General features: G+C 43.6%; 1 protein-coding gene across 2 annotated transcripts in view; it reads left to right on the top strand.

Moving 5' to 3' along the window:
- The window catches only part of LOC126335242 (isocitrate dehydrogenase [NADP], mitochondrial-like), a 114,793-nt gene that overhangs the window by 46,198 nt on the left and 43,095 nt on the right, over positions 1–25,500 (top strand). Inside the window, exon 1 of one of the 2 annotated variants that reach the window (XM_049998281.1) lies at positions 25,110–25,378. The exons of the other annotated variant lie outside the window; for it this stretch is intronic. Coding sequence (XP_049854238.1) covers positions 25,228–25,378 — 151 coding nt within the window. The 5' untranslated portion in view covers positions 25,110–25,227. Of the gene's footprint in view, positions 1–25,109; positions 25,379–25,500 lie in introns of those variants that run through there. 2 annotated transcript variants of the gene reach the window in all.

Raw genomic sequence — 25,500 nt, 5'->3', positions numbered from 1 at the left:
TTTGTTGGAGGAGCATGATTCAAATCTTTGGCCGTAGGTCCAGTTTTAGATTCGCTCATATTATTTCAGGATAATAGCGAAATGGGTCCGTTGACCTCAAGGACGGTTCCTTCCCCTATCGTTCTCATCTCATAACACGATGTCAACGGGCTAGTGAACTCAACTGTAAAAGTATTCACAATAGGGCACTCGTTTAAGGAAAAACTTAGAAGATCGCAGTTGAAATTCATATATCTTCGGTCATATCAGCATATAACAATTTCTTGCATATCAGAAATTCTGCATCAAATAATGAAGGAATGTTTCATTTCTAATAAAGTGAAAAGAAAAACAAACGATTTTAGGAACAGTTAATCGTTTCACTGAAACTGTGCAAAGGAATGGTATCTTCAATAGTAACACATCAGAAAACTCACTCCGAAGTCGTTCTAACTTGAGTTGAATGTCACTACGTTAAAAACCTACATGCTATTTCACACGTTAAAGACCTTGGAATTTAAAAACAACGCCAAGAAACGCAAGAAAGGCTTAATATCCGCAGAGAATGTTACATTCCGTGACATCGACTATGGACAATGTCAAACTTGCATGTTAAGAGTGAACAATGAGAACTTAATAGCCTGAAAGGGCACAATTCGTTCGAGAATCGGTAAGACCAATATGAAAGATCGTTACCGTTTATAAACAGACTGGCTGTATCTCTTTAAAGTGCTATTCACAGCAATACGCCTCTTGGTAAAAGGCGTTTGCAACGCTTTGGTAGGCGGATTCAAGTAATCCATTAAAATACACTACTGGCGATTAAAATTGCTACACCACGAAGATGCTGTGATATGTAAACGATTAGCTTTTCAGTGCATTCACACTAGATTGGCGCCGGTGGCGACACCTACAACGTGCTGACATTAGGAAAGTTTCCAACCGATTTCTCATACACAAACAGCAGTTGACCGGCGTTGCCTGGTTCAAATAATGGTTCAAATGGCTCTGAGCACTATGGGACTAAAAATTCTAAGGTCATCAGGCCCCTAGAACTTGGAACTACTTAAACCTAACTAACCTAAGGACATCACACACATCCATGCCCGAGGCAGGATTCGAACCTAGGACCGTAGCGGTCGCGCGGTTTCAGACTGTAGCGCCTATAACCGCTTGGCCACTCTGGCCGGCCGTTGCCTGGTGAAACGTTGTTGTGATGCCTCGTGTAAGGAGGAGAAATGCGTACCATCACGTTTCCGAGTTTGATAAAGGTCGGATTGTAGCCTATCGCGATTGCGTTTTATCGTATCGCGACATTGCTGCTCGCATTGGTAGACATCCAATGACTGTTAACAGAATATGGAATCGGTTGGTTCAGGAGGGTAACGGCCTCGTATCACTAGCAGTCGAGATGACAGGAATCTGATCCGCATGGCTGTAACTGTTCGTGCAGCCACGTCTCGATCCCTGAGTCAACAGATGGGGACGTTTGCAAGACAACAACCATCTGCACGAACAGTTCGACGACGTTAGCAGCAGCATGGACTGTCAGCTCGGAGACCATGGCTGCGGTAACCCTTGAGGCTGCATCACAGACAGGAGCGCCTCCGATGGTGTACTCAACGACGAACCTGGGTGCACGAATGGCAAAACGTCATTTTTTCGGATGAATCGAGGTTCTGTTTACAGCACCAAGATGGTCGCATCCGTTTTCGGCGAAATCGCGGTGAACGCACATCGGAAGCGTGTAATCGTCATCGCCATACTGGCGTATCACCCAGCGTGATGGTATGGGGTGCCATTGTTTACACATCTCGGTCACCTCTTGTTCGCATTGGCGGCACTCTGAACAGTGGACGTTACAATTCATATGTGTTACGACCCGTGGCTCTACCCTTCAGTCGATCCCTTCGGAACCCTACATTTCAGCAGGATAATGCACGACCGCATGTTGCAGGTCCTGTACGGGCCTTTCTGGATACAGAAAATGTTCCACTGCTGCCCTGGCCAGCATATTCTCCAGATCTCTTACCAGTTGAAAACGTCTGGTCAATGGTGTGCGAGCAACGTCACAATACGCCAGTCACTACTCTTGATGAACTGTGGAATCGTGTTGAAGCTGCATGGGCAGCTGTACCTGTACGCGCCATCCAAGCTCTGTTTGACTCAATGCCCAGGCGTATCAAGGCCATAATTACGGGCAGAGGTGGTTGTTCTGGGTACTGATTTCTCAGGATCTGTGCACCCAAATTACGTGAAAATGTAATCACATATCAGTTCTAGTATAATATCTTTGTTCAATGAATACCCGTTTATCATTTGCATTTCTTCTTGGTGTAGCAATTTTAATGGCCAGCAGTGTAGTTTGAAGTAAAACCAGCTGTTCATGTTAATATTCTGTAGAACTTAGCCGGTACAGTGAGATGCATCTGCATCCTTCGTTGGGCCACACAGATGGAAGACGGAAGGTGTGCGAGGTCTTAAGCTGCTAAGGTGGATGGAAAAGAACAGTCCAGTGAAGTTTTGTGACCTATCTCGGGTGCGCATACTTCTGTGAGGCCTTGCGTTTTGTGACGACGAGCTCGCTGAAGTCGTTTCTTCAGTGTCGTAAGTGTAGCACAGTACACTTCAGAGTCGGTCGTTGCACCATGAGGGTTGACGTCAAACATAATAACCCCTTCAGAGTCCCAGAAGACAGTTGCCATGGCTTTGCCGGCTGAGAGTGAGTCTTTGAATTTTTTTCTTCGGGGGAGGGCCGGTGTGGCGCTACTGCATGGTTTGGCATTTTGTTACCGGTTCGAAGCGAGTAACTCATGTTTCATCACCAGTGACGACATTCGGCAAAGAATTGTCACGACCAGTCTCGTAACGTGCGAGCAACTCAACGCATTTGGTCCTTCATTGCTCTTTATGGTCTTCCATTAGGCGGCGGGGAACCAGGCGGGCACACACATCTGAGTACCCGTATTTGATTGAGATCCATCGCTCATATCGACTGAGTGTCTCCGCACGTTCCACCATTGAAGAGTCGTAGCTGTGTGCCGCCGGCTGGCACGCGAGAGATCGAAGAGGTTTTCGCTACATTTTTGCAGTGATGACAGACGCCTCGCCCAACCACTCACCGTTCTTTTGTCCACTGATAGGTCTCCGTAGACATTCTGCAAGCGCCTCTGAATATCTGCTATGCTCTGGTTTTCTGCCAGACGAAAGTCAGTAACAGCATACCGCAGTATTGCCGGGCACTGTAGTCATGAAATTGCAGTAATGCTGACGGCAACACTATCGCGGCCAGACATTAGTTCGTAATTCTCGCGATCTTTTCTCGGCACAGACTGGGAAATAAACACCGCGATTAAAGTGTGAGTGCCTACAGTGGAAAGGAAAGGCCGATACGATAACCACGTATGACGCCCGATTACGGACCGATGAGTTGACTGACCAAACATGGCTATGAAGCAGTGTGCTCCCAGCCCGATATCTCAACAGGATGGCACATAATGACGACAAAAATTAACAGACTTTTCGACTGAGCTTTTGTCAGAGGAACAAATACTCCCCATTGCAACTGCCTCCCGATCGGGTGTTAACAGAGACGAATGTAAGCACTCACCACAGAGATCGTCGGCTCACGTAATCACTCTGCGTCGGGTCAGGAGAAAAATAATAATCCATTGTGGCTTAACTGCCTTAAGGCTTACTGCCTTAAGCACGTTTTACACGAGCGACTTTCAGCTCAAACTCCACTACTCGAAGTGCCTTTCGTGCCTGCGCGTAACTCAGCAACGAACGACGAAGCGAGTGTCTAAGATTGTGCCGAGTATGGAGTTCTAAATTTCAGAGCATGCTGCACACTGGTCATGCGCAGAAACGAGGGACTGTGGCAGCGCCTGTTAATACCGCAAGTAAAATTGTTCTGGCAAGCTTATTCCTATTACAGAAATGGATGTCGTGCTTTCGTGTTTTCTTAGTCTGTATTGCCGTTTGTTTTCTTCAACAGTAATAATGTGACATATTAAAATGTTACAAAGGTCCTGGTTTTTTTGCCTGTCGGTGTTCTCATAAAACAGAGACGAAATATTTGAAACCGAAAAGAGATTAAAATTTTACAAAAAAATGTAGGTCATGCATAAATGCATAATATATACAGGGTGTTACAAAAAGGTACGGCCAAACTATCAGGAAACATTCCTCACACACAAATAAAGAAAAGATGTTATGTGGACATGTGTCCGGAAACGCTTAATTTCCATGTTAGAGCTCATTTTAGTTTCGTCCACCTACGCTCAATGGAGCACGTTATCATGATTTCATACGGGATACTCTACCTGTGCTGCTAGAACATGTGCCTTTACAAGTACGACACAACATATGGTTCATGCACGATGGAGCTCCTGCACATTTCAGTGGAAGTGTTCGTACGCTTCTCAACAGATTCGGTGACAGATGGATTAGTAAAGGCGGACCAACTCCATGGCCTCCACGCTCTCCTGACCTCAACTCTCTTGACTTTCATTTATGGGGGCATTTTAAAGCTCTTGTCTACGCAACCCCGGTACCAAATGCAGAGACTCTTCGTGCTCGTATTGTGGACGGCTGTGATACAATACGCCATTCTCCAGGGCTGCACAGCGCATCAGGGATTCCATGCGACGCAGGGTGGATGCATGTATCCTCGCTAACGGAGGACATTTTGAACATTTCCTGTAACAAAGTGTTTGAAGTGACGCTGGTACGTTCTGTTGCCGTGTGTTTCCATTCCATGATTAATGTGATTTGAAGAGAAGTAATAAAATGAGCTCTAACATGGAAAGCAACCGTTTCCGGGCACATGTCCACGTGACATATTTTCTTTCTTTGTGTGTGAGGAATGTTTCCTGAAAGTTTGGCCGTACCTTTTTGTAACACCCTGTGTATGTATATATATATATATGATTATTTCAACAGTGGAAAGTAAGAATTATTCGACGATAAAAATAATTTTCCATGTTTTTTGGTAATTATCAAGGACAGAAAATACGAAAGATAAAGCAAAAAGTTGCTGTTTACAGCGTTTTAGATATTGTTTAACGTGTTTTTAAGTATATACACTGTTTGAAAATGAGTAAATAATATGCAGAATGAAAGAGGCACGTAAACTGTAGTCTGCAGGCTGAAAGTGTAACAACTGCAAACAATAATGACTTCGTTGAAAGACTCTCCTTAAGTCTCCACACGGATGTAACTGGACTTCCTAGTTCACGACTAATTTCCAGAACTAATCTCTTCGGGCAATAGGGAAAGACACCTACTCGTTCAGCACGTTCTTCAGCCACACTTGGCTGTTACATAACTGATTGAGTTGCTCTCATATTTGACAAGTTAATCGTAATTATAAGTTGAATACAATAAATGTTTCAAAACCTTAAAATACATATATTTATTCTGAAACACCCTGTGTTGTAAATGTGCATGTTCTTAAATTTTTGGATGACACTTTTCTTATTCTGTCAGTCCTCAAGGGCGTAAAGAATTTACTAGGCGACCTTTGACAAGAACTTCTACTACAAATTCTGCTTTGATTGTTAATAAACTCAATTACCACTGCCTGTCCCTACATTTTGCTACTATTCTCGGATTTTTCGTAAAAAAAGATAGTCTGTCATAGATTCGCTTTCACTGTCGGGAGGCCCTCGTCACACGACATTTCATTTCACTGTTCAGATGCCAAAGTGTACAGCTAACAGTTCTCACGACATATATAATTTTGGCGCTGACTTGTAAACGAAAATGATCACTCGAAACAGAGAGAGTACAGGAATAAAACGCCAGGGGTAATGCAGTAGTCTCACTTGTCACAAGTAGGCAAATACATTACATTAACCCTAATAGCATAAATAGTCGAACCTAACCGTTTCAGCAAATCATCGATGTGTTTCTTCCAATTCAATTTGTCATCAATGCACACACCCGGAAATTCCGGATATTCTGCCTTAGCAACAAACGTTTGTTCAAAGTCCATATTTATCGATCGTTTTATGCCATTTACTGTACAGAATTGTGTATACTGTGGTTTCTCAAAATTTAGTAAGAGTCCATTTGCAGAGAGCCACTTAATAATTTCCAGAAAGACGTTATTTACAATTTCCTCGGCTAATTCTTGTTTGTTCAGTGTGAATACTATACTTCTATCAGTAAAAAGAACTAGTTTTGCATCTTCATGAACATAGTGGCAGGTCATTAATATATATTAAGAACAATAAGGGGCCCTAGACTGAACCTTGTGGGACACCATTCTTGAGTCTCCGCAGTTAGAGGACTGCTAATTTTTGCAGACCATGTGTATTGTTAGTTTCAACCTTCTGTAGACTTCCACTTAATCTGAACTAAACCATTTGTTCACTGTCCCACTCATCTATCTACACTTACGTATAAGGTGTACAACTTTGTTCCGTTTTTTCCCCAACATTTGAGGCTCCAATGAAACAAATTGGGTACACGTGTATCATTCAAAGAATTTCCCATCGTTGGCCACTTTCTCCCATCTTTCGGGCAGTGTACGAAACCCGCGTCGAAAAAATTGTTCATCTTTTGCAGCGATCCACGAATCGATCCAATTTGTGACTTCATGAGATGTTGGTCGGCCAGGCCAATCGCCATTGATCTAAACAGGTGATAGGATGAATGTGTGGAGAATACGGCGGGTGGGGTAGGACTTCCCATTTTAACGTTTTCAAGTACGTTTTGCAACGTGGGGTCGAGCGTTGTCATGCTCCAAAATCACTTTATCGTGCCTCTCGCTGTATTGCGGCCGTTTGTCTTTTAATGCTCTGCTCAAACGCATTAATTGCGTTCGATAACGAGCACCTGTGATTGTTGCACTTTGTTTTCACACCTCATAGTACACGACGCCGAGCTGGTGCCAGCAAATGCAGAGCATGATCTTGGAGCCGTGAATATTCGTTTTGACCGTCGACGTGGAAGCATGGCCGGAATATCATGATTTTTTGCGTTTAGGGTTTTTGTAATGCCCCAATCTTTTGTCCCTGATAACAATGTGATGCAGAAATCCCTTCCGTTTTTGCCTCTGAAGCAGCTATTCACAAACGCAACTCAACATCTCTTGGTTTCAACTCACACGGGACCTAAGTTCCTTCTTTCTGAATCATGCCTATAGCATTGAGCCATTTTGAAAATGGCTTGCTGTGTCACTCACACTAATTATGTCAATTCCTCTTGAGTTTGACGCGAGTCTTCACTCAGCAATGTCTCCAATTCTGCATCTTCGAAGACATTCTCTCTTCCACCACTATGTCGGTCTAGGACATTAAAATCACCGGTCTTGAAGGGTTGAAACCACTCAAGACGCGTTCTTTCACTAATAACGTCCTTACCAACGTACTTGCGAGCATTCGATGGGACTCAGCCGTTGTTTTCTTCATATTGAAACAAAACAGTAACGCGTCCGTCAAATGACGAGAATTAGGCTCGTCAGCTGACATTTTCAATCAAGAACAACTTTATGATGTAGACACAAATCGACGAATGTTTGAATGAGGTTATGTTGACAGAGCTCCAAGCTAACTGCCTGACGACTGCGATCTGTTTCTTTCGGCAGCCACTTACCGTTGTCGCCACCCATCGGCATACGGCGGGAGCAAAGTTTTTCGCCTTGTAGAATAATTTCATGATTCACAGAGTCAAAAACCATTTGAAGGACCACTAAATATACCAATGGGTGATGTTCGGTTATTCAGAGCATGTAGTATTTGATCAGTGAAAGCATAAGCATATACAGCATTTTCTGTGGAGAAGACTTTCTGAAAAACAAAATTGACATTTTGTTGGTACTTTATTTTTACAAATATGTGAAACTACTCTAGAGTACATTACTTTTTCAAGAATTTTGGATAAAGCTGTCAGAAGTGATATTGCGCGGTAGTTGTCAGCACCAGACCTATTCCCTTTTCCATGCACTGAGCCAAGAAAGTCTACCGTGTAAAAGGAGCTTGAAGACCCGAACACACGACCTCATGCATATTGCCCACGCCCCTGTTCAGAGAAGAGCAGCGAGCTGTCAATGCTGAGCCACCACGTGGTGTCTTGAGGAGAGCACCTACTCAGCGAGGGCGTCCTGAAATAGCAACCACAAGTGGGCGCTCGGCTCATAGCGCCGCTGGCTGCTGCGGCTGCCCCATCCCCATGATTCCGGCCAGAGCCGCGGCGTGACGTCACAGGCGCGGTCGTTGGCGTCAGTGGGAGGCTGGGCAGGGCAGGGCCGGCGATGTGGTGGGGGAAGCGCGGGCAGGCTGCCCGCCTGGGAGCAAGGACGAATTTTACGCGGCGCACACCACGTGGCTGCCGCTGTTCGGCGATAGGCGGATGTTCGCGCGCTGCCCTGCTGGCACTGCGCGCGCACAGATTTTTCGTTGATATAGAATGCTGAGGTTATGGATGGGCTAAGCTGTGACTTCTCGATATCATAGATTGTGGTTGCTAATTTTAATTGAGACTTTTAGTTGCGATTTGTCACAGTTTAGAACACAGAAATCATATCTTGTATCCCTCCGCAACCTAAAATCTGATTTCTGTAACATCCGCGATTTGCAACCGAAAATGTTACTCTGTGATTAGTCACAAGTAGTCACTATCAGGCACTGGCAAGTACTGTAAATCAGCGAAACTGGTTTGCCACGTTTTTTACCTAACTGTTTAGATATTTCAGCCCCGTGTTCGGTACCGAAGTACGAATGGTTTGGTATTTTTATAATTCCATTCAAATAATTAATTTATTTAATAATTTGCCAAATTTTACGAAAGCATAATGCAGCAATGCATATATCGTGCCACTATCAGGTAAAGCACAACATGTAACATTTTTCTCAGAGCTAATTATAATTGGCCACAAACGATGGCGGTCGGGTATAGGCTTGCTCTGCGTGACTGTCACGCATTCTTCGACAGCCAACAAGCATTCTGCAATGACAGGTGTATGTCGTAGTTAATGCGAGCATTAAACTTGATCGTAGGGAGTTAGTGAATTCTTATTCAGTTTGTAGCGAGTTGCCATCGCTGATGGTTGTTGCTGTTGTGGTCTTCAGTCCTGAGACAAGTTTGATGCAGCGCTCCATGCTACCCTATCCTGTGCAAGCTTCATCTCCTAGTACTTATTGCAACCTACATCCTCCTGAATCTGCTTAGTTTATTCATCTCTTGGTCTCCCTCTACGATTTTTACCCTCCACGCTGCCCTCCAATGCTAAATTTGTGATCCGTTGATGTCTCAGAACATGTCCTACCAACCGGTCCCTTCTTCTGGTCAAGTTGTACCACAAACTTCTCTTCTCCCCAATCCTATTCAATACCTCCTCATTAGTTATGTGATCTACCCATCTAATCTTCAGCATTCTTCTGTAGCACCACATTTCTAAAGCTTCTATTCTCTTCTTGTCCGAACTACACTCCTGGAAATTGAAATAAGAACACCGTGAATTCATTGTCCCAGGAAGGGGAAACTTTATTGACACATTCCTGGGGTCAGATACATCACATGATCACACTGACAGAACCACAGGCACATACACAGGCAACAGAGCATGCACAATGTCGGCACTAGTTCAGTGTATATCCACCTTTCGCAGCAATGCAGGCTGCTATTCTCCCATGGAGACGATCGTAGAGATGCTGGATGTAGTCCTGTGGGACGGCTTGCCATGCCATTTCCACCTGGCGCCTCAGTTGGACCAGCGTTCGTGCTGGACGTGCAGACCGCGTGAGACGACGCTTCATCCAGTCCCAAACATGCTCAATTGGGGACAGATCCGGAGATCTTGCTGGCCAGGGCAGTTGACTTACACCTTCTAGAGCACGTTGGGTGGCACGGGATACATGCGGACGTGCATTGTCCTGTTGGAACAGCAAGTTCCCTTGCCGGTCTAGGAATGGTAGAACGATGGGTTCGATGACGGTTTGGATGTACCGTGCACTATTCAGTGTCCCCTCGACGATCACCATAGGTGTACGGCCAGTGTAGGAGATCGCTCCCCACACTATGATGCCGGGTGTTGGCCCTGTATGCCTCGGTCGTATGCAGTCCTGATTGTGGCGCTCACCTGCACGGCGCCAAACACGAATACGACCATCATTGGCACCAAGGCAGAAGCGACTCTCATCGCTGAAGACGACACGTCTCCATTCGTCCCTCCATTCACGCCTGTCGTGACACCACTGGAGGCCGGCTGCACGATGTTGGGGCGTGAGCGGAAGACGGCCTAACGGTGTGCGGGACCGTATCCCAGCTTCATGGAGACGGTTGGGAATGGTCCTCGCCGATACCCCAGGAGCAACAGTGTCCCTAATTTGCTGGGAAGTGGCGGTGCGGTCCCGTACGGCACTGCGTAGGATCCTACGGTCTTGGCGTGCATCCGTGCGTCGCTGCGGTCCGGTCCTAGGTCGACGGGCACGTGCACCTTCCGCCGACCACTGGCGACAACATCGATGTACTGTGGAGACCTCACGCCCCACGTGTTGAGCAATTTGGCGGTACGTCCACCCGGCCTCCCGCATGCCCACTATACGCCCTCGCTCAAAGTCCGTCAACTGCACATACGGTTCACGTCCACGCTGTCGCGGCATGCTACCAGTGTTAAAGACTGCGATGGAGCTCCGTATGCCACGGCAAACTGGCTGACACTGACTGCGGCGGTGCACAAGTGCTGCGCAACTAGCGCCATTCGACGGCCAACACCGCGGTTCCTGGTGTGTCCGCTGTGCCGTGCGTGTGATCATTGCTTGTACAGCCCTCTCGCAGTGTCCGGAGCAAGTATGGTGGGTCTGACACACCGGTGTCAATGTGTTCTTTTTTCCATTTCCAGGAGTGTATTTATCGTCCATGTTTCACTTCCATATATGGCTACACTCCATACAAATACTTTCAAAAACGACTTCCTGATACTTAAATCTATACCCCTCTTCTCCCCAATTCTATTCTAATAGCGATAAATTCTACATAAGCAAGCGGGATACAGGCGCCCTTCACGCGCAAAGTACGTTCATGATCGTACCCGAACAGGCAACAATGTCGTATCACAACTGTTGCTTGGAACAGGCAATAATGCAATCCACGTCTGTGCCTCGATTGCGGTTGCCTAATTAAACTGACAAAATTACCGATATTGCCTGGTGAACGGATTTGCTGAGCCGAGCGCTGAGGTTGAACACAATAAAACATTATATATATATTGCTAGGTATGGCTTCAACAAATTTGTATTACCTGGACTTTTTGGTAAAAGTCGTAATTACAGCGAGTGCATAATTCTGCTTGTTAGGCATCAACAATCAGTTCTTTCTCGCTTTAGAATATAAATAATTCATGTGACTGAAGACTTTCCACAACCATGGCTGCATGGAACCGCCATTATCCTTTTGATATTTTCCCATGTTGGTCGTTTCATCTCTGTGTAAAAACGTTTTCCACGAAAACTAGTCTGTAGGCATAAAAGCTGGACTTCGTAATTGTTTGAAAGTTTTATTTAGTATGCGGACCTCTTCATATAAACTATCAATGTCGTCTTCAGTACCCAGCACTCTTGATGCTGTTTTTCTCTCGTAGGACTTACTTTACTTTACTTACCTTATATCCCGTATGTGAAAATCTAAAAAGTAGAGTTTTCGTAGTCAAACCATTTTAAGATAACTTTGATATGTTACAAGAGCTTCATATTTGAGCTTCATATTTGAGCTTTTCTCCGCAACTATTTCGTTGTTAGCTTTTTCACCGAAGACACAATCGTTAGTACGTGATTAAATACCCTCTTTTAATGAGACCATATTATTATATAATCCTACAGGATTCACGCGCATTCGGCTTCTAAGAATTTAATAAGTCTCTGAAATAAATTTAATAAATGATATGCTTCGAAAGATAATAATTTCATTTAGTGTCTTGCTGCATTATGCAAGTCATGACAAAAGCATTTAGATTTAAGGATGATAATTGACTTGATTTTGCAAATCAGTAAAGAAATAAGCGATATGAATGGAATTATAAAAATACCGAACCACTCGTGCATCGTTACCTAACACGGGGCTGAAAACCTAACAGTTCGGTGAAAAAACTGAACACCTGGCAACCCAGGCCTCGACGTGTGCGAACCGTCATCGTTAGTGAATCGGACTATATCTTCTTGGCTCGTTTCTTCGATCATAGTCGGGTTATATATGCGTAACGTGAGACACGAGCTTGTTAGAACGAAGTACTGTACGAACATTAGTCAACAGATAACACACGACGGAATGTTAAATACTACTTCTAGTTACGACTTGTCACTGAAATCGCGGCCAGACTAGATAGCGTAGCGTGACAAGAGTCTTAGAAAGAAGAACAAACTTCAGCCAACAGATGGCACACTGTGTTGAATGTTAAATGCTACTTTTAGTAGCAACTTACGACTTCGATTGTGTCTGAAATCGCACCTACATACTGTTTGTGAAAACTGAGACCTCTCTCACATGCTGTTTGTCTTCAGTCCGATTTGACGCAATTTGCTTTGATGTAGTTGTGGTCTATCCTGTGCAAGTCACTCCATCTCTGCCTAACAGCTGCGGCCTACTTCGGTTCTATAACCAAATTGACAATTCATTGATGGCTCAGGACGTGTCATATCAACCAATCCTTTTACTAAAATTTGCTCCACAAATCTATTTTTTCCCCAATTCAGTATCTACTATTCGAACTACTCATCTAATTCTGTACCACCACACTTGAGAAGCTTATATTTTTGTCTGCTCATCTTTCTGTGGATGCCAAGTCATGTGGGTGCTTCACGGACTGAACTTGCCAACCGTTTTGGCTAGAGAAAGGATTACCTGAACAAAATTCACTTTCACGATTCCAGATATGGATCTTTCCTCACACGGAGATCGAGTGACATCTGGCAAACTATTAAACTCAGCACTTAAGGGCTACTGCTGAATGACGACCCTCCCTTCGTTCCTCCCCGAAAGAAACCACCGTCCTATGTCGCCTCCGCATTGGTCAAAGTTTCATTTTCTTTGACGATGCTTCCCCATTGTTGTGGTTCCGGTAGCAGGGGTAAAATACAGAGCAAAAGGCTGTTTACAACTTGCACAGAAACCAGATAGCAAAAAAAGGCTCTGAGCACTATGGGACTTAACTTCTGAGGTCATCAGGCCCCTAGAACTCAGAACTACTTAAACCTAATCAACCTAAGGACATCACACACATCCATGCCCGAGGCAGGATTCGAACCTGCTACCGTAGCTGTCGCGCGGTTCCAGACTAGAGCGCCTAGAACCGCTCGGCCACCCCGACCAGCAAACCAGATAGCAGTTACTAAAGTGGAGGGGCATGAAAGGTTGACGAGGGAGTGATACAGGTATTTAACCAACCCCTGATGTTACTCACTGAGCTAGCAGTAAAGAAAAACAATGCAAAATTTGGAGTTGGAATTGAAGTTGGGGGAGGAGAAATAAAAACTTTGACAGTGTAATCCTGTCGAAGACGGCAAAGGACTTGGAAGAGCAGTTGAACGGAATGGACAGTATCTTGGAAAGAGGATATAAGCTGGACATCACTAAAAGCAAAACAAGGATTATGGGATATGGTCTAATTAAGTCACGTGATACTGAGGGAGTTGGATTAGGAATCCAGACAAACTAGTTTAAGAATTTTGCTGTTTGGGCAGCAGAGTAGTTGTTGGCCGAAGTAGAGAGGATATAAAGTGTAGGCTTGCAGTGGCAAGAAAAGCATTTCCGAAGAAGAGAAATTTGTTAACATCGAATACAGATGTTAGTGTCAGGAAGTCTTTTTTGAAAGTGCTGTATTTATACGGAGAATAGCCGTGTATGGAAGTGAAACGCGGATGATAAACAGTTTAGACAAGAAGAGGATAGAAGCCTTATAAATGTGGTGCTACAGAAGAATGCTGAAGATTAGGTGGGTTTATCGCTTAACTAATGAAGAGGTAGTGAGGAGAATTAGGGAGAAAAGAAATTTGTATCGCAACCTTGCTAGAAGAAGGGTTCGGTTGGTAGGACACATTCTGGGACAACAAGGGATCACCAGTTTAGTGTTGGAGGTAAGTTTGGGGGGGGGGGGGGGGTAAATCGTAGAGTGAGACAAAGAGACGAATGCAGTAAGCAGATTCAGAAGGCTGTAAGCTGCAGTAACTATTCGGAGATGAGGCTTGCACGAGATAGAGCAGCATGGAGAGCTGCATCAAACCAGTATTCAGACAGAATACAAAAACAACAACAACAACAACAACAACATCATCTTCCGCTAGACGTTAAAATGCTATCGATGCAGTTAGAATACGGACAAAAAAAGGATTTAAAGTTGGTTATTCTGGGCGCCAAATTCTCCTTAGACAAATTTACGAGTATGCTCAAAACTTTTCCTGCAACGCCAAAGCAACGAAAATTTGTCTGGAATAGGCTCCTTTGCTTAGTTGCATAGGTTTCTTGTGTGCTCCTTACCTCCGTTTTTTCTTGTTTAATTTTGATTGAGAGACAGTAGGGTATATTCTTCAGATGTCTAATTGATTCTTATCACATTGTTCTCGTTTTTCTCCTTCAGGTATATTGACCTAAGCGCAGCATTGGTCCGGCAGACAATATTTTCTTGTCTGCTGCTATGAAACATGCAAGAATACCCCCCCCCCCCCCTCCCCCACTCGTACTAAACCTCCAGAATTGTTTCAGTTCAGCCGGTGAGTCCGTAGATGGTGGAATAAGGGGTGTACATTATAATTGGCTCGCTTTCCGACTCGAGTTTTGCGATAATTAAGCCAGCCCTTCCTTGAACTTAGTCGCCGTTTAGGAATTCTTCCTGTCTGTTATGTGGAGATGCTCTCGCAGTTTTATGTCCCCTTGCAGAACCGCAGCAGGGCCAACGGGTCTGGAAAGTGCAGTACTACTGTCTGTGTTGTACGTAATGAAGCGGGAAGAAGATTTTTGTGCAAATAATTTTTTCGCGTGATACCATTATGGTGCGTTTGTTTAAGAAACGCCGTTAAATGAACTTTTTCATACTGATCATAAGATAACTATTAACGGTACGACAGCATGGTTTATCGTAAGACTGGTTCGACAGGCATCGTATCGACGACTGCCGACTATGGCGCACCGCCTGTAGCTCGTGCGTGCAGTCGGTGTAGTTTATATAAGGTCGTACATCTTCGGTTATGCCAAAGTTACTCATTTATTACTAATATCAACGTTTCCTGGCATTGTAAAATTACTGAAAGATAGTTATGACTCGTAGACTCCTAATGTCTGAGTGGCAAAAGGCAACTTTTGTTACCAAATATTTAATAATAACAAACAAGTACTTGTTTCGCGAGAGAATGAATGTACTTCCGTATCTCTTTGTTGACGTCACGAGCGATTCCTGCTTCGGCATCTCATCCCACTCTCTCTGAAAGCTCCAGATGGCTAACCGCCTCTGCTAGACAGCCAGCGTGGGAACTATCCCTCGCACCTTACTCTATACATACTGTAGCCCTGATACGTTCACATCAAGTAACGGGTACCTGACAAAGATACTTCCAGCTATTACGCCAGTTGTGTTGAATTGTTTCTGAATAAAAAGGATATTGCTGCAAATATACACTGGTTTCATATACACATGCTGAGAAAAGTAGTTCCACGTGTCCGCACACATCAAACGCATAGCGCCTTGCGGTTGTTTGTACTACATCGTAGCGCCGACAGCGTCTAACATCTGCGAACGTTGACAGAGTGAGAAGACAGCAGTTCCTAGCTGCCTGCGTAACAAATATACAGCAGATTCAGAAATAACTACGCCTATTTGAAGTGACCTAGAGATGGTTTCGCAATTCGTATAAAACATTATTTGCTGTGTTTAACTGCAGCACAACTACCGGAAGATGAACACCAAATGGCGTAAATCGATATACGCTGACGAGTTTCCTTGTTAAGGACTGAATCAATTTTGGTATTCCAGTCGTCATTTGTTTCATACGGATGGCCGAGGGGTAACGAATTGTTCTGCTTCCGATTTAGGCATCACGGTGACGGTTTCTCTTCGATAAAAACAAGAAGTGGACAACTTCTTCAGTGACTTCCGACGTCTCGCACGAGAACCAACTTCTTCCTCGGTCTAATATTTCTTCATGTTCTTCGCTGCACAAAGAGTCACTCCGTCCAGATTAGCCATTATGTTTAAAAGCAAGGGAACCCACTAACAAAAGCACGTTTCAAAAATGTATGGGAGAATATAAGTTAAAGAAGGGGAATCGGCTAACAAGAACCGCATTTACGAAATAGACATTGGAGAGTTCTGACCAACCAGGAGCATTATCGAGTAATAGGCTTATGTGAACTTGCTAATTGAGGACGGTGATGTAATAAAAACATCCTTGCGCATGTCATTTGGTTTTTTCTCTGTCACAAATTTTCGATGTTTTTTAACTAACAATTTGCACAAAGAGCCTCTTATCGACATAAGTTCCAGTATATGTACACTTTCAAAATCTCATTAGCGCCACTGTAGCTGTCAGAAGCTATTCAAAACATGCAAACAGGTTAGTCAGTGGATAACGAATCTTCCACTCCTCGATAATGTGCACGCTATTTCAAAGCTTCCTGACACATTAAAACTTTTTGCTCTACTGGGACTCGAAACCTTGCTTTTCGCGCACTATGCTTCTATCACGCGATGCCCCCTTGTAGCTCATTAGGGAACGGTAATTCTCACGAAAACCAGGGGACGGGTTAGGTTACCAGCCTGGCTGGCGCCGATCAGGAAGTTTCCAAAGAAAATGGCAGAGCTTCTCATGAAGAGCTTTAAGCTCTGTCTAGTTTGGGGTTAGATGACCCGGGAAGAACCCAGATGTCGAAAGAGTTTCAAGGTGTTGGGCTGTGGCAGTGCGTCCTTGGCTGGTGTTTTTTTGTGCAATTCAAGGCCACCACTCGGGCGGAGGCGATATCTCGTCTAATATTCGGGAACTTTCGTCTGCGGCCGCGTTCCAACAGGCGACTGATTTAGTTCCCCGGAAATAGTAGTGTGACGGTGGTGAGTTGATTTTTTTTAGCGCCTGCCACTTGCATGAACAGTATAGCACTTTAGCGCTGAGCCACGAGTTGACGTGCATATGGAAATCGTTCTCTTTATAGCGGCTGAAAGCCATTTCGGGTGGCGTTAACGTTGGAATATCTTGACTGATGAACGCCGTCGGCGGAATTTTCTTCATCAGATCGTTGGAGTCCGTTCATAAGACGAACTATTAATCAGCTGTTGAGTGTTTACGATGTCATGGGGCCAGTAACAACGTTCGGCATCGATGTACTTATTCCTCTAACGCGTGATTTTGTTAGCAGAGTTAAAAAGCAAGGATATACTTTGCCTTTAGTGTTGCCATAAGGTTTTGTAAAGGCTGGGCATATTTTTCAAAGATCAAGAATACTTAAGTTGAAAAGGTTAGGTGATAGCAGAGAGCCTGTGTACAGTGTTCTAAGAGGAGTGGCCAATACTCAGCAATATGGCAGGAATGCTCATTTGAAGCCTTATTCCGAATTGTTTCCGAGAGGTAAGAGGTTTGATGTACATTTGTTTTTGGGCAAGTGGCGTGCACGTATGTGTCTCACCCAGTCAACCTCATTGACCTACCTACCTACGTCTTTGCTTTAAACCTCTTTGCTTAGGGTGTCATTCTCCCATGCGAATAGGGGTGGGCCAAAAATTGAACCCCGGGAGACTCTCTTCGTGATTTCTTCTCAGTGACTAAAATTCCTAACCTTTCCAACATTAAATAACAATGTACACTAAATGTGTTCTCTTTCGGAAGTCATTCTGAACAGGGCATATGTCGATAAGAAGTGTTTTGCTTCAAATCAGCGTTCCTGTCACATTCCTGAAACTGACCAATCCCTCTCGAACACCCTGTATAGTAGACTCTCTACTTGAAGGAGAGTGCATTCTTAACTGGCGAATGTTCAGCAGTATGAGAGGTTTTTTTATAACAGTTGTCATTAATTCTTCAGTTTCAGTTGCATATTTTTAAATACATAATACGTTCAGATCTCTCTGGATCATCTTCATATCTGTAGTTGCGCCAGCAGCCCATGGTATCTGTGTAAGAACCTCACGTGAGAGTACTTTTTTGTGATATGACACAGACACGACGGGTTGCTGACACAAATATGTAGATTTGAAGATGATCTACAGAGATCAAAACGTACCATGTATTTAAAAATCTGCAAGTGGGACTGAAGAGTAAATAAAAATTGTCTTAAAGATCAACGCAATTGCTGTTCCCCATGGCGAATATATTGGCTGTAGTGAAAATCGGAGGCAATGATACTATAAAATTGTCATCGATATACATAAAACCTGTATCAGGGTATGTGGCTCGATGCAGTTACAGATTGTTATTCGCTAATGACGCTCTTGTGTACGAGGAGGTATTGTCGTTGAATAATTGTTACGGAAACACAGAACGACTGAAATAGCATGTCGGTTTGTACTCTTCTTAAATACCGATTAATACCAGATAAAGCTTGTGTGCGAGAGAGAAGCTCCCCGGTAGTTCCCGATCAGAAAAATAGTTCCGAAGCCTGTCGCACAGTTTAAATACAGAATTGTGAGACTACGAAGAGGTATTCATTTGAGTGAAAGGGAAATAGAGGAGTCGCACAGGACACTATTTGGAGTATTTGAGTTTTTGTTAAGTAGGCTAGACAGCAAGTGCCGAAGTAATTCAGAAACAAAGATTGTAGTGGGTCGGTACGAAACTGTAAAAGATTATCAAGGAACTTAAATGGGTGTCTTTTGAAAGAAGAAAGGATGACTGTGAGACTGTTACTGATGGTACCCAAATTCGTGTTAGGAAAGGATATTGGTCATGCTCTTTCATAGGACCCATCCCGGCATTTGGCTTCACATTTCAGGAAATTGTGGAAAAACAATCTGGATAGCCAGACGAGGATTTGAACTGCCACCCTACTGAACACAAGTACACTGCCAGTCTTTAGAAAAGAGTTTACTCTTTACTTGCCTACTTCTGTTGCGTAAATGTAGAAAACCTTTAATTGGGAAGACAGTGCAACGATTCTTCTAGCTCCATCAACGACGTGGCCGAAGGATCATAACATTAATTCCCGGAACTTTTAGGGGCAGTTCCATTTCTTAATAAGCGAATGGAATAGGACAGAGATACTAATGTTGGTATGAAGTAGTTTCCGCCGTGCTCAGTTCCGCAGTTTGCGGAGTTGTGTAGTTCTTTTTTTGTTTCCCTCCCCAAATGATGTGGGATCCATTTAGTTTTCTTAGCACCAAATAAAACTTGATCAAAATGTTTGTTAGCACCGGAAGAATGGATCTAGTGTTAATTTTTTGCAGAGACAACAAAGTCGATGACGTTCATATATACTTAAATATGTTTGCGTGTTCTAACGTTTGCATATTCCCTCTACTCTACTCGGGCGTGCTGTTTGAGGTACGCCCCGTTGAAGAGTTCGGTACTTCATCATATTAATATCAGTGGATCCAAGGTATTTCCTTATTGGATGCTCATGGAACTAAATTTCCATTACTGATATTTACCGCGCAACCAAACATTGGTCGGAAACGGAATTAGTTTTCAATTTCTGTCTTGAAAAATATGTTCCAGACAAAAGTATGCATGCTGAAACACATGCTTAGGCCATGTCGGTTGCTGCGGAGTGAGTGCGACAGATTGCTAACCGAAGGGGCTCGGGTTCGATTTCCGATACGGTTGGAGATTTACTTCGCATGGGATGTTGTACTGTCCTTATCTTCGTAGCGTTTTAACTGACTCGAAAATCGCCTGCATGATGTCATATGACAAGTCTAAGCCTCTGTAGTGTCGTACCATGGTACGGATTGACCCTAAAGAATATTCTGAATTGTCAAAGCACACTGTCGTATCGTCTTTCCACTGTTGATATGATTGTATAGACACGTACCGAAAGCCAAGAAATTAAAAAATAAGTGTTTGGTTGTGTGTGAAACTTTAGTAGTCTGATTCATATAAGCGTCTCATTGACCTTTCCCGCTGAGAGGAAAGATTATTGGTCTTAAGTTAGCTTTCATACAGGTATCACTTTTCGCGCAAGAGAAAGCAGGAAAGCTGCAGCAGGGTTTGAAGCAACCCCGTTTGAAAGCAGAGCTTTCTACGTTGCGAAACCGGTCTCTGGATATTCCGGACACGCCCTTTTCGGAGCATCTGGCTGCGGTCAGTTATCGTCCGATAACATGAACACGTGCCGGTCTGAAGTGGATGCAACAGGCCTCTCTCGTGAACTCTGCCTTATCTTTATTAGCGCACTTCATGCCAAATCCTATCTCTGAAGCTCATAATTTAGGTCAAATAGAGCATGCATACTCCTCCAACACACACACACACACACACACACACACACACACACACACACTCTCTCTCTCTCTCTCTCTCTCTCTCTCTCTCTCTCTCTCTCTCTTCACGCTACTGGTAGAAGACAAAGGAAAATCGAACCGAATTCTCATCCTACCCTGTCACAAACACAGTTCGAACAATCAGAACATGGGTATTGCTTCGTTGTAAATGTGCAGGGTGACATTTATTTGAACTATATTTAAAAAACGTAATTTAGTTACGAACTGCGGCGTGCACACACTTTATTCAACATGTAAATGTTACTACAGATATTAGAGTTTAGGTTAAGAGAATTTCGGTATGCCTGCCATTATTGGCGATGATGTGTCGCAGACGTATAGTCAAATTCTGTGTGACCCGCTAGACTGCCGGAACATGTAAAAAAAATAAAAAATGAAAAAATAAATAAAATAAAATAAAAAATTCAAATGTGTATGAAATCTTATGGGACTTAGCTGCTAAGGTCATCAGTACCTAAGCTTACACACTACTTAACCTAAATTATCCGAAGGACGAACACACACACACCAGTGCCCGAGGGAGGACTCGAACCTCCGCCGGGACCAGCCACACAGTTCATGACTGCAGCGCCCTAGACCGCTCGGCTTCGGAACATTGATGCTGTCGATGACCTCCTGAACAGCTGTTTCGAGCTCAGTAATGTTTTTGTAATTATTAATGTGCACCTTCTCTTTGATATAGCCCCACAAAAAGGAGTCGCATGTATTCAGACCCGGGGGATTTGGTGGCCAATCAAGACCCATGCCAGAACGTGGTCCCCAAAGTGCTCCTCCAGGACATCACACTCCTGCTTCGTGGGGTCGAAGTCCGTCTTGTATGAACCACATATTGTCGAAATGAGGCGGACTTTGGATAATGGGGATGAAATCATCTTCCAAAACCTTCACGTACTGCTCGGTAGTCACCGTACCATCAAGGAATATCGCACCGTTTATTCCGTGACTGGACACAGCACACCACACAGTCACCCTTTGAGGGTGAAGAGACTTCTGTGTGGATCTCAGTCTCCAGAAGCTCCAATTTTGCTCATTGATAAATCCATCCAAATTAAAGTGGGGGTTCGTCGCTTAACCAAACCATACATCTTGCCCCGCGGCCAACCGTGCAGATTGAATGTCCTAACGCTAACCGTTCAGAAGTTATGACGATTTTATGTCATGTTGTTCAATTACTGTCACCCTACACGTAGCTACTTGGCGTGAATTATCACAACCATTATCACTGCTCTGCGTCAGTCTCCTTGCAAATGAAAATACATGTGTTCTAAATGTTTCTAGTAGCGTTGCAGCTTCAGGTTTTCTCATGTTACCAGCTAATATAAAAAACTAATAGAAAGACAAACGTAGAAGTATTCGAATATATCTGAACGTTACGTGCCTGACAGCAGAATAATAACGCACAAATCTCCCACAAACTAATCCCTCTCAGTTAGACACCCCCCACCCCCACCCCTCCTCCTCCTCCTCCTCCAGACCCGTGGCCGTCGTATCCGGCTGAGAACCGAGTTGCGCTCTTGATTTACACCTCACGTACAGGTAAATTGCAGATTTTATTATCATGATTTTAAAATGTAGTTACTACCACATGTGGCAGTATGTTGCCATACAAATAGTATTAATAGAAAAGAAAACAACAAAATTTTTTGTAGCACATAATGTATGTTCTATTTCCGTATCACATTTTACATGACACACAAAAGCCAACAATGAAACTCACAACATGCCTCGGTCAAATAAAGCAACCGTTGCAGAATGTCACTCCTTCCGCAATTGTTAAAACACAGCGTAGGTAGCTTAGCTGAGTATTAACGTCTGTCATTGTAGTGGAAGGGACCTGAAATTAAAAGAATTAGAAATCTCACTCTGAAAGTTGCGGAGCTATATTTTTGATTTGCCCACACCCTAGGACAAAAACAATGCCTTGCATTAACGTGTCACGGACTAATTCAGCTTAAACCTCCAAACAATAAATTTAAATTTAGAACGGACTTGTACGACGAAGTTGATCTTGAATATAATTGAATGTCGATGTAAATCTTCTCCTTCGTTTTATTCTGTAACCTCCATTCGCAATATATTCACTTGACAGCTCGACAGTTTGCGTAATTTCCCCGTATACCTCGTTAGACCCTGCACGTCAATAACTTGACGGTGAAGAGTTTTATTTCAGTTATTACGAAGGAGAGCTGTTGCGCTGCAGACTCTGGATGTATCGAAAACAACTGTCGACATTCCTTCAACAGTGAAATATGTGATGATATTTATTTTAATACCGGTAGTGAACATATAAATATTTTTGTCAAGAAACGATTTTTCCGGGTGGAGTTGTATCACAGCAGAGTTTGTCACGCTGCAAATTAACTTTTAAGAAGGAATAAACTGGTTTTTGTGCCCAGCTGGTTCTAAAATATTTTTCTGCCAATGTACTTCACTTACCTTGCACAGAGCTGCGAAGAAATCGAATAGCGTAGGAATAGAACTGATACCAAGCAGAACTGTAAAAGTGTGTTAACCGTTCATTTGCAATTCATCATAATCTTCTCAGAGAAAATAATCTTTAAGTTAAATTTAGATTCAGGCACCGGTGGGTACTTGGGTACTTCGGGAGTGGAGCATATTGGTTGCTGAATTATCGTGTCTTATATTCCCCACTTGAGTGCGTGTCCAGTTGGTGTGGGGCAAGGGAGGGGGGTGGGGGAAGACTATAAAAATGGCTCTGAGCACTATGCGACTTAATTTCTGAGGTCATCAGTCGCCTAGAACTTAGAACTAATTAAACCTAACTAACCTAAGGACAACACACACATCCACGCCCGAGGCAGGATTGGAATCGTAGCGGTCGCTCGGCTCAAGACTGTAGCGCCTAGAACCGCACGGCCACTCCGGCCGGTGGAAGATTCTAAATTGCCATTTTTGATATAAGTAAGCTGGTCATCGAGGCATGTCATGCCATGCCACGAGAACTAAATTTTATAGGGGCTACAAAAATTTAAGTGCTAGGAAGTCATTTCTGAAACTATTTGTATGGAGTGTAGCCATGTATGGAAGTGAAACATGGACGATAAATAGTTTGGACAAGAAGAGAATAGAAGCTTTCGAAATGTGGTGCTACAGAATAATGCTGAATATTAAATGGGTAGATCACATAACTAATGAGGAAGTATTGAATAGGATTGGGGAGAAGAGAAGTTTGTGGCACAACTTGACCAGAAGAAGGAATCGGTTGGTAGGACATGTTCTGAGGCATCAAGGGATCACCAATTTAGTATTGGAGGGCAGTGTGGAGGGTAAAAATCGTAGAGGGAGACCAAGAGATGAATACACTAAACAGATTCAGAAGGATGTAGGTTGGGAAAAAAAAAAAAAGGTTCAAATGCCTCTGAGCACTATGGGACTCAACTGCTGTGGTCATTAGTCCCCTAGAACTTAGAACTATTTAAACCTAACTAACCTAAGGACATCACACACATCCATGCCCGAGGCAGGATTCGAACCTGCGACCGTAGCAGTCCCACGGTTCCGGACGGCGCGCCTAGAACCGCGAGACCACCGCGGCCGGCTGTAGGTTGCAGTAGGTACTAGGAGATGAAGAAGCTTGCAGAGGATAGTCGCATGGAGAGCCGCACCAAACCAGTCTCAGGACTGAAGCCAACAACAACAAAAATTTATTTTGTCCCAGAGAACTGGTGGCTGTCCCCTCAGTATATTAATAAAATACACTACAGGGAGCCCCTCTTGTCCCCCCCCCCCCCCCCTCCCTCCCTCCTTTCCTCTCCCGTGTATGCCTGTGCTTGAGTGGTATGTACCTGCGACCCCAACTTTCCCGGTATCTTAAGCAAATCACTTGACGTCTTTTAACAACAAATGTTATTATTAAGGCACCTTTTCGTTGATTGTTTTTTGACAGCGTTTCATTGAAAGGTACGGTTAGGTCGATAATTGTCTTTATTTGCTTGTGTAATATCTTTGCCAGACGGCATAAATATATTGATTTTTTACTTTTGACTAGTGTGCTTCACTACTTGGCACAAGCTTTTCTAATGGCTCTTGAACGACATCCATTAGAGTTAGTTAAACTGTAATGAATGCGATTAAGGCATGTCCAATGTGGTGATGGCGAGAGAGACTGATCAAATTTTGATAGCTGACACGAGCATCATTTAGTAGCTTAGTTCTAATTATTTCCGAACATGCAGTACGACACACACTATTGTGGCAATATGATGGTTGTCATTGATACGTTTGTTATATCAACAACAGAAATGATCTGACCGGGCCTAAATGTGCACCGTTAAGATGTAAGCACCACAAATATAGCAAACTACTTTTAAAGATTTGCCAAAAATAGTCTACGGAACGTCATGTTGCTATTTGGCTCGTATGTTTATGAGAATATTTCTCCTTTGTTATATGTCCACTTTCTTAATTTTTTTAGTGACTAACGAGAAGTTGAAGAGAGAATTTGTATCTGGCACTGAAGTTCAAATGACCCTTTTTTTTTAATTCCACCATTTGTTCAAATTATTTTTTCAGAAACTGTAGGACGTAATGTCGTACCCGCGTATTCATATGACTGAAAGAAGATCAGTTTTATTGGAATACTGCCACGTGCTGGTTTGAAATCACTAAATTAGATTATGGGTAAGAACAACTTACACTGTGAAGAAACCGAGTAGTCTGGGGAAGTAGCAGCGCGTTGGATGGTCTCTGACTCAATGCTATTTAATCGCTGACTTTTTACGATTTACGTTACTGTGCGGCGAATTAGACTTGTATGTGTGGGTGTCAGTGTTTCGTAGAGATGGACATATTTTCGCTTGAAGTATCTGAGAATGGTGAAATATTGGATCACCACGTTGTCTGGTATATCCTCATTCCGGCAACAGATACACTACGAACTGTTACGGCATACTGTCACGACAGGATCACCGCTATCAGTGAACTGGCTGAAAATGGACTGCAGCTGCTTTCGATCGATTGCCAGTGTGTATTTTAAGATCTTTATCTATCTCCACAGGAACTGCGTTGAAATTTTTGCATTTTCAAAAAGGACCTTTACAGGAATATCTCCTGTACTACAGTTATCAGAAAGTGCTATAAATTAA

Source organism: Schistocerca gregaria, chromosome 2 (assembly GCF_023897955.1).
Source record: "Schistocerca gregaria isolate iqSchGreg1 chromosome 2, iqSchGreg1.2, whole genome shotgun sequence".
Lineage (NCBI taxonomy): Eukaryota > Metazoa > Arthropoda > Insecta > Orthoptera > Acrididae > Schistocerca > Schistocerca gregaria.
Note: the sequence above shows the minus strand (reverse complement) of the source record. Positions and strands in the feature narration are given on the sequence as shown.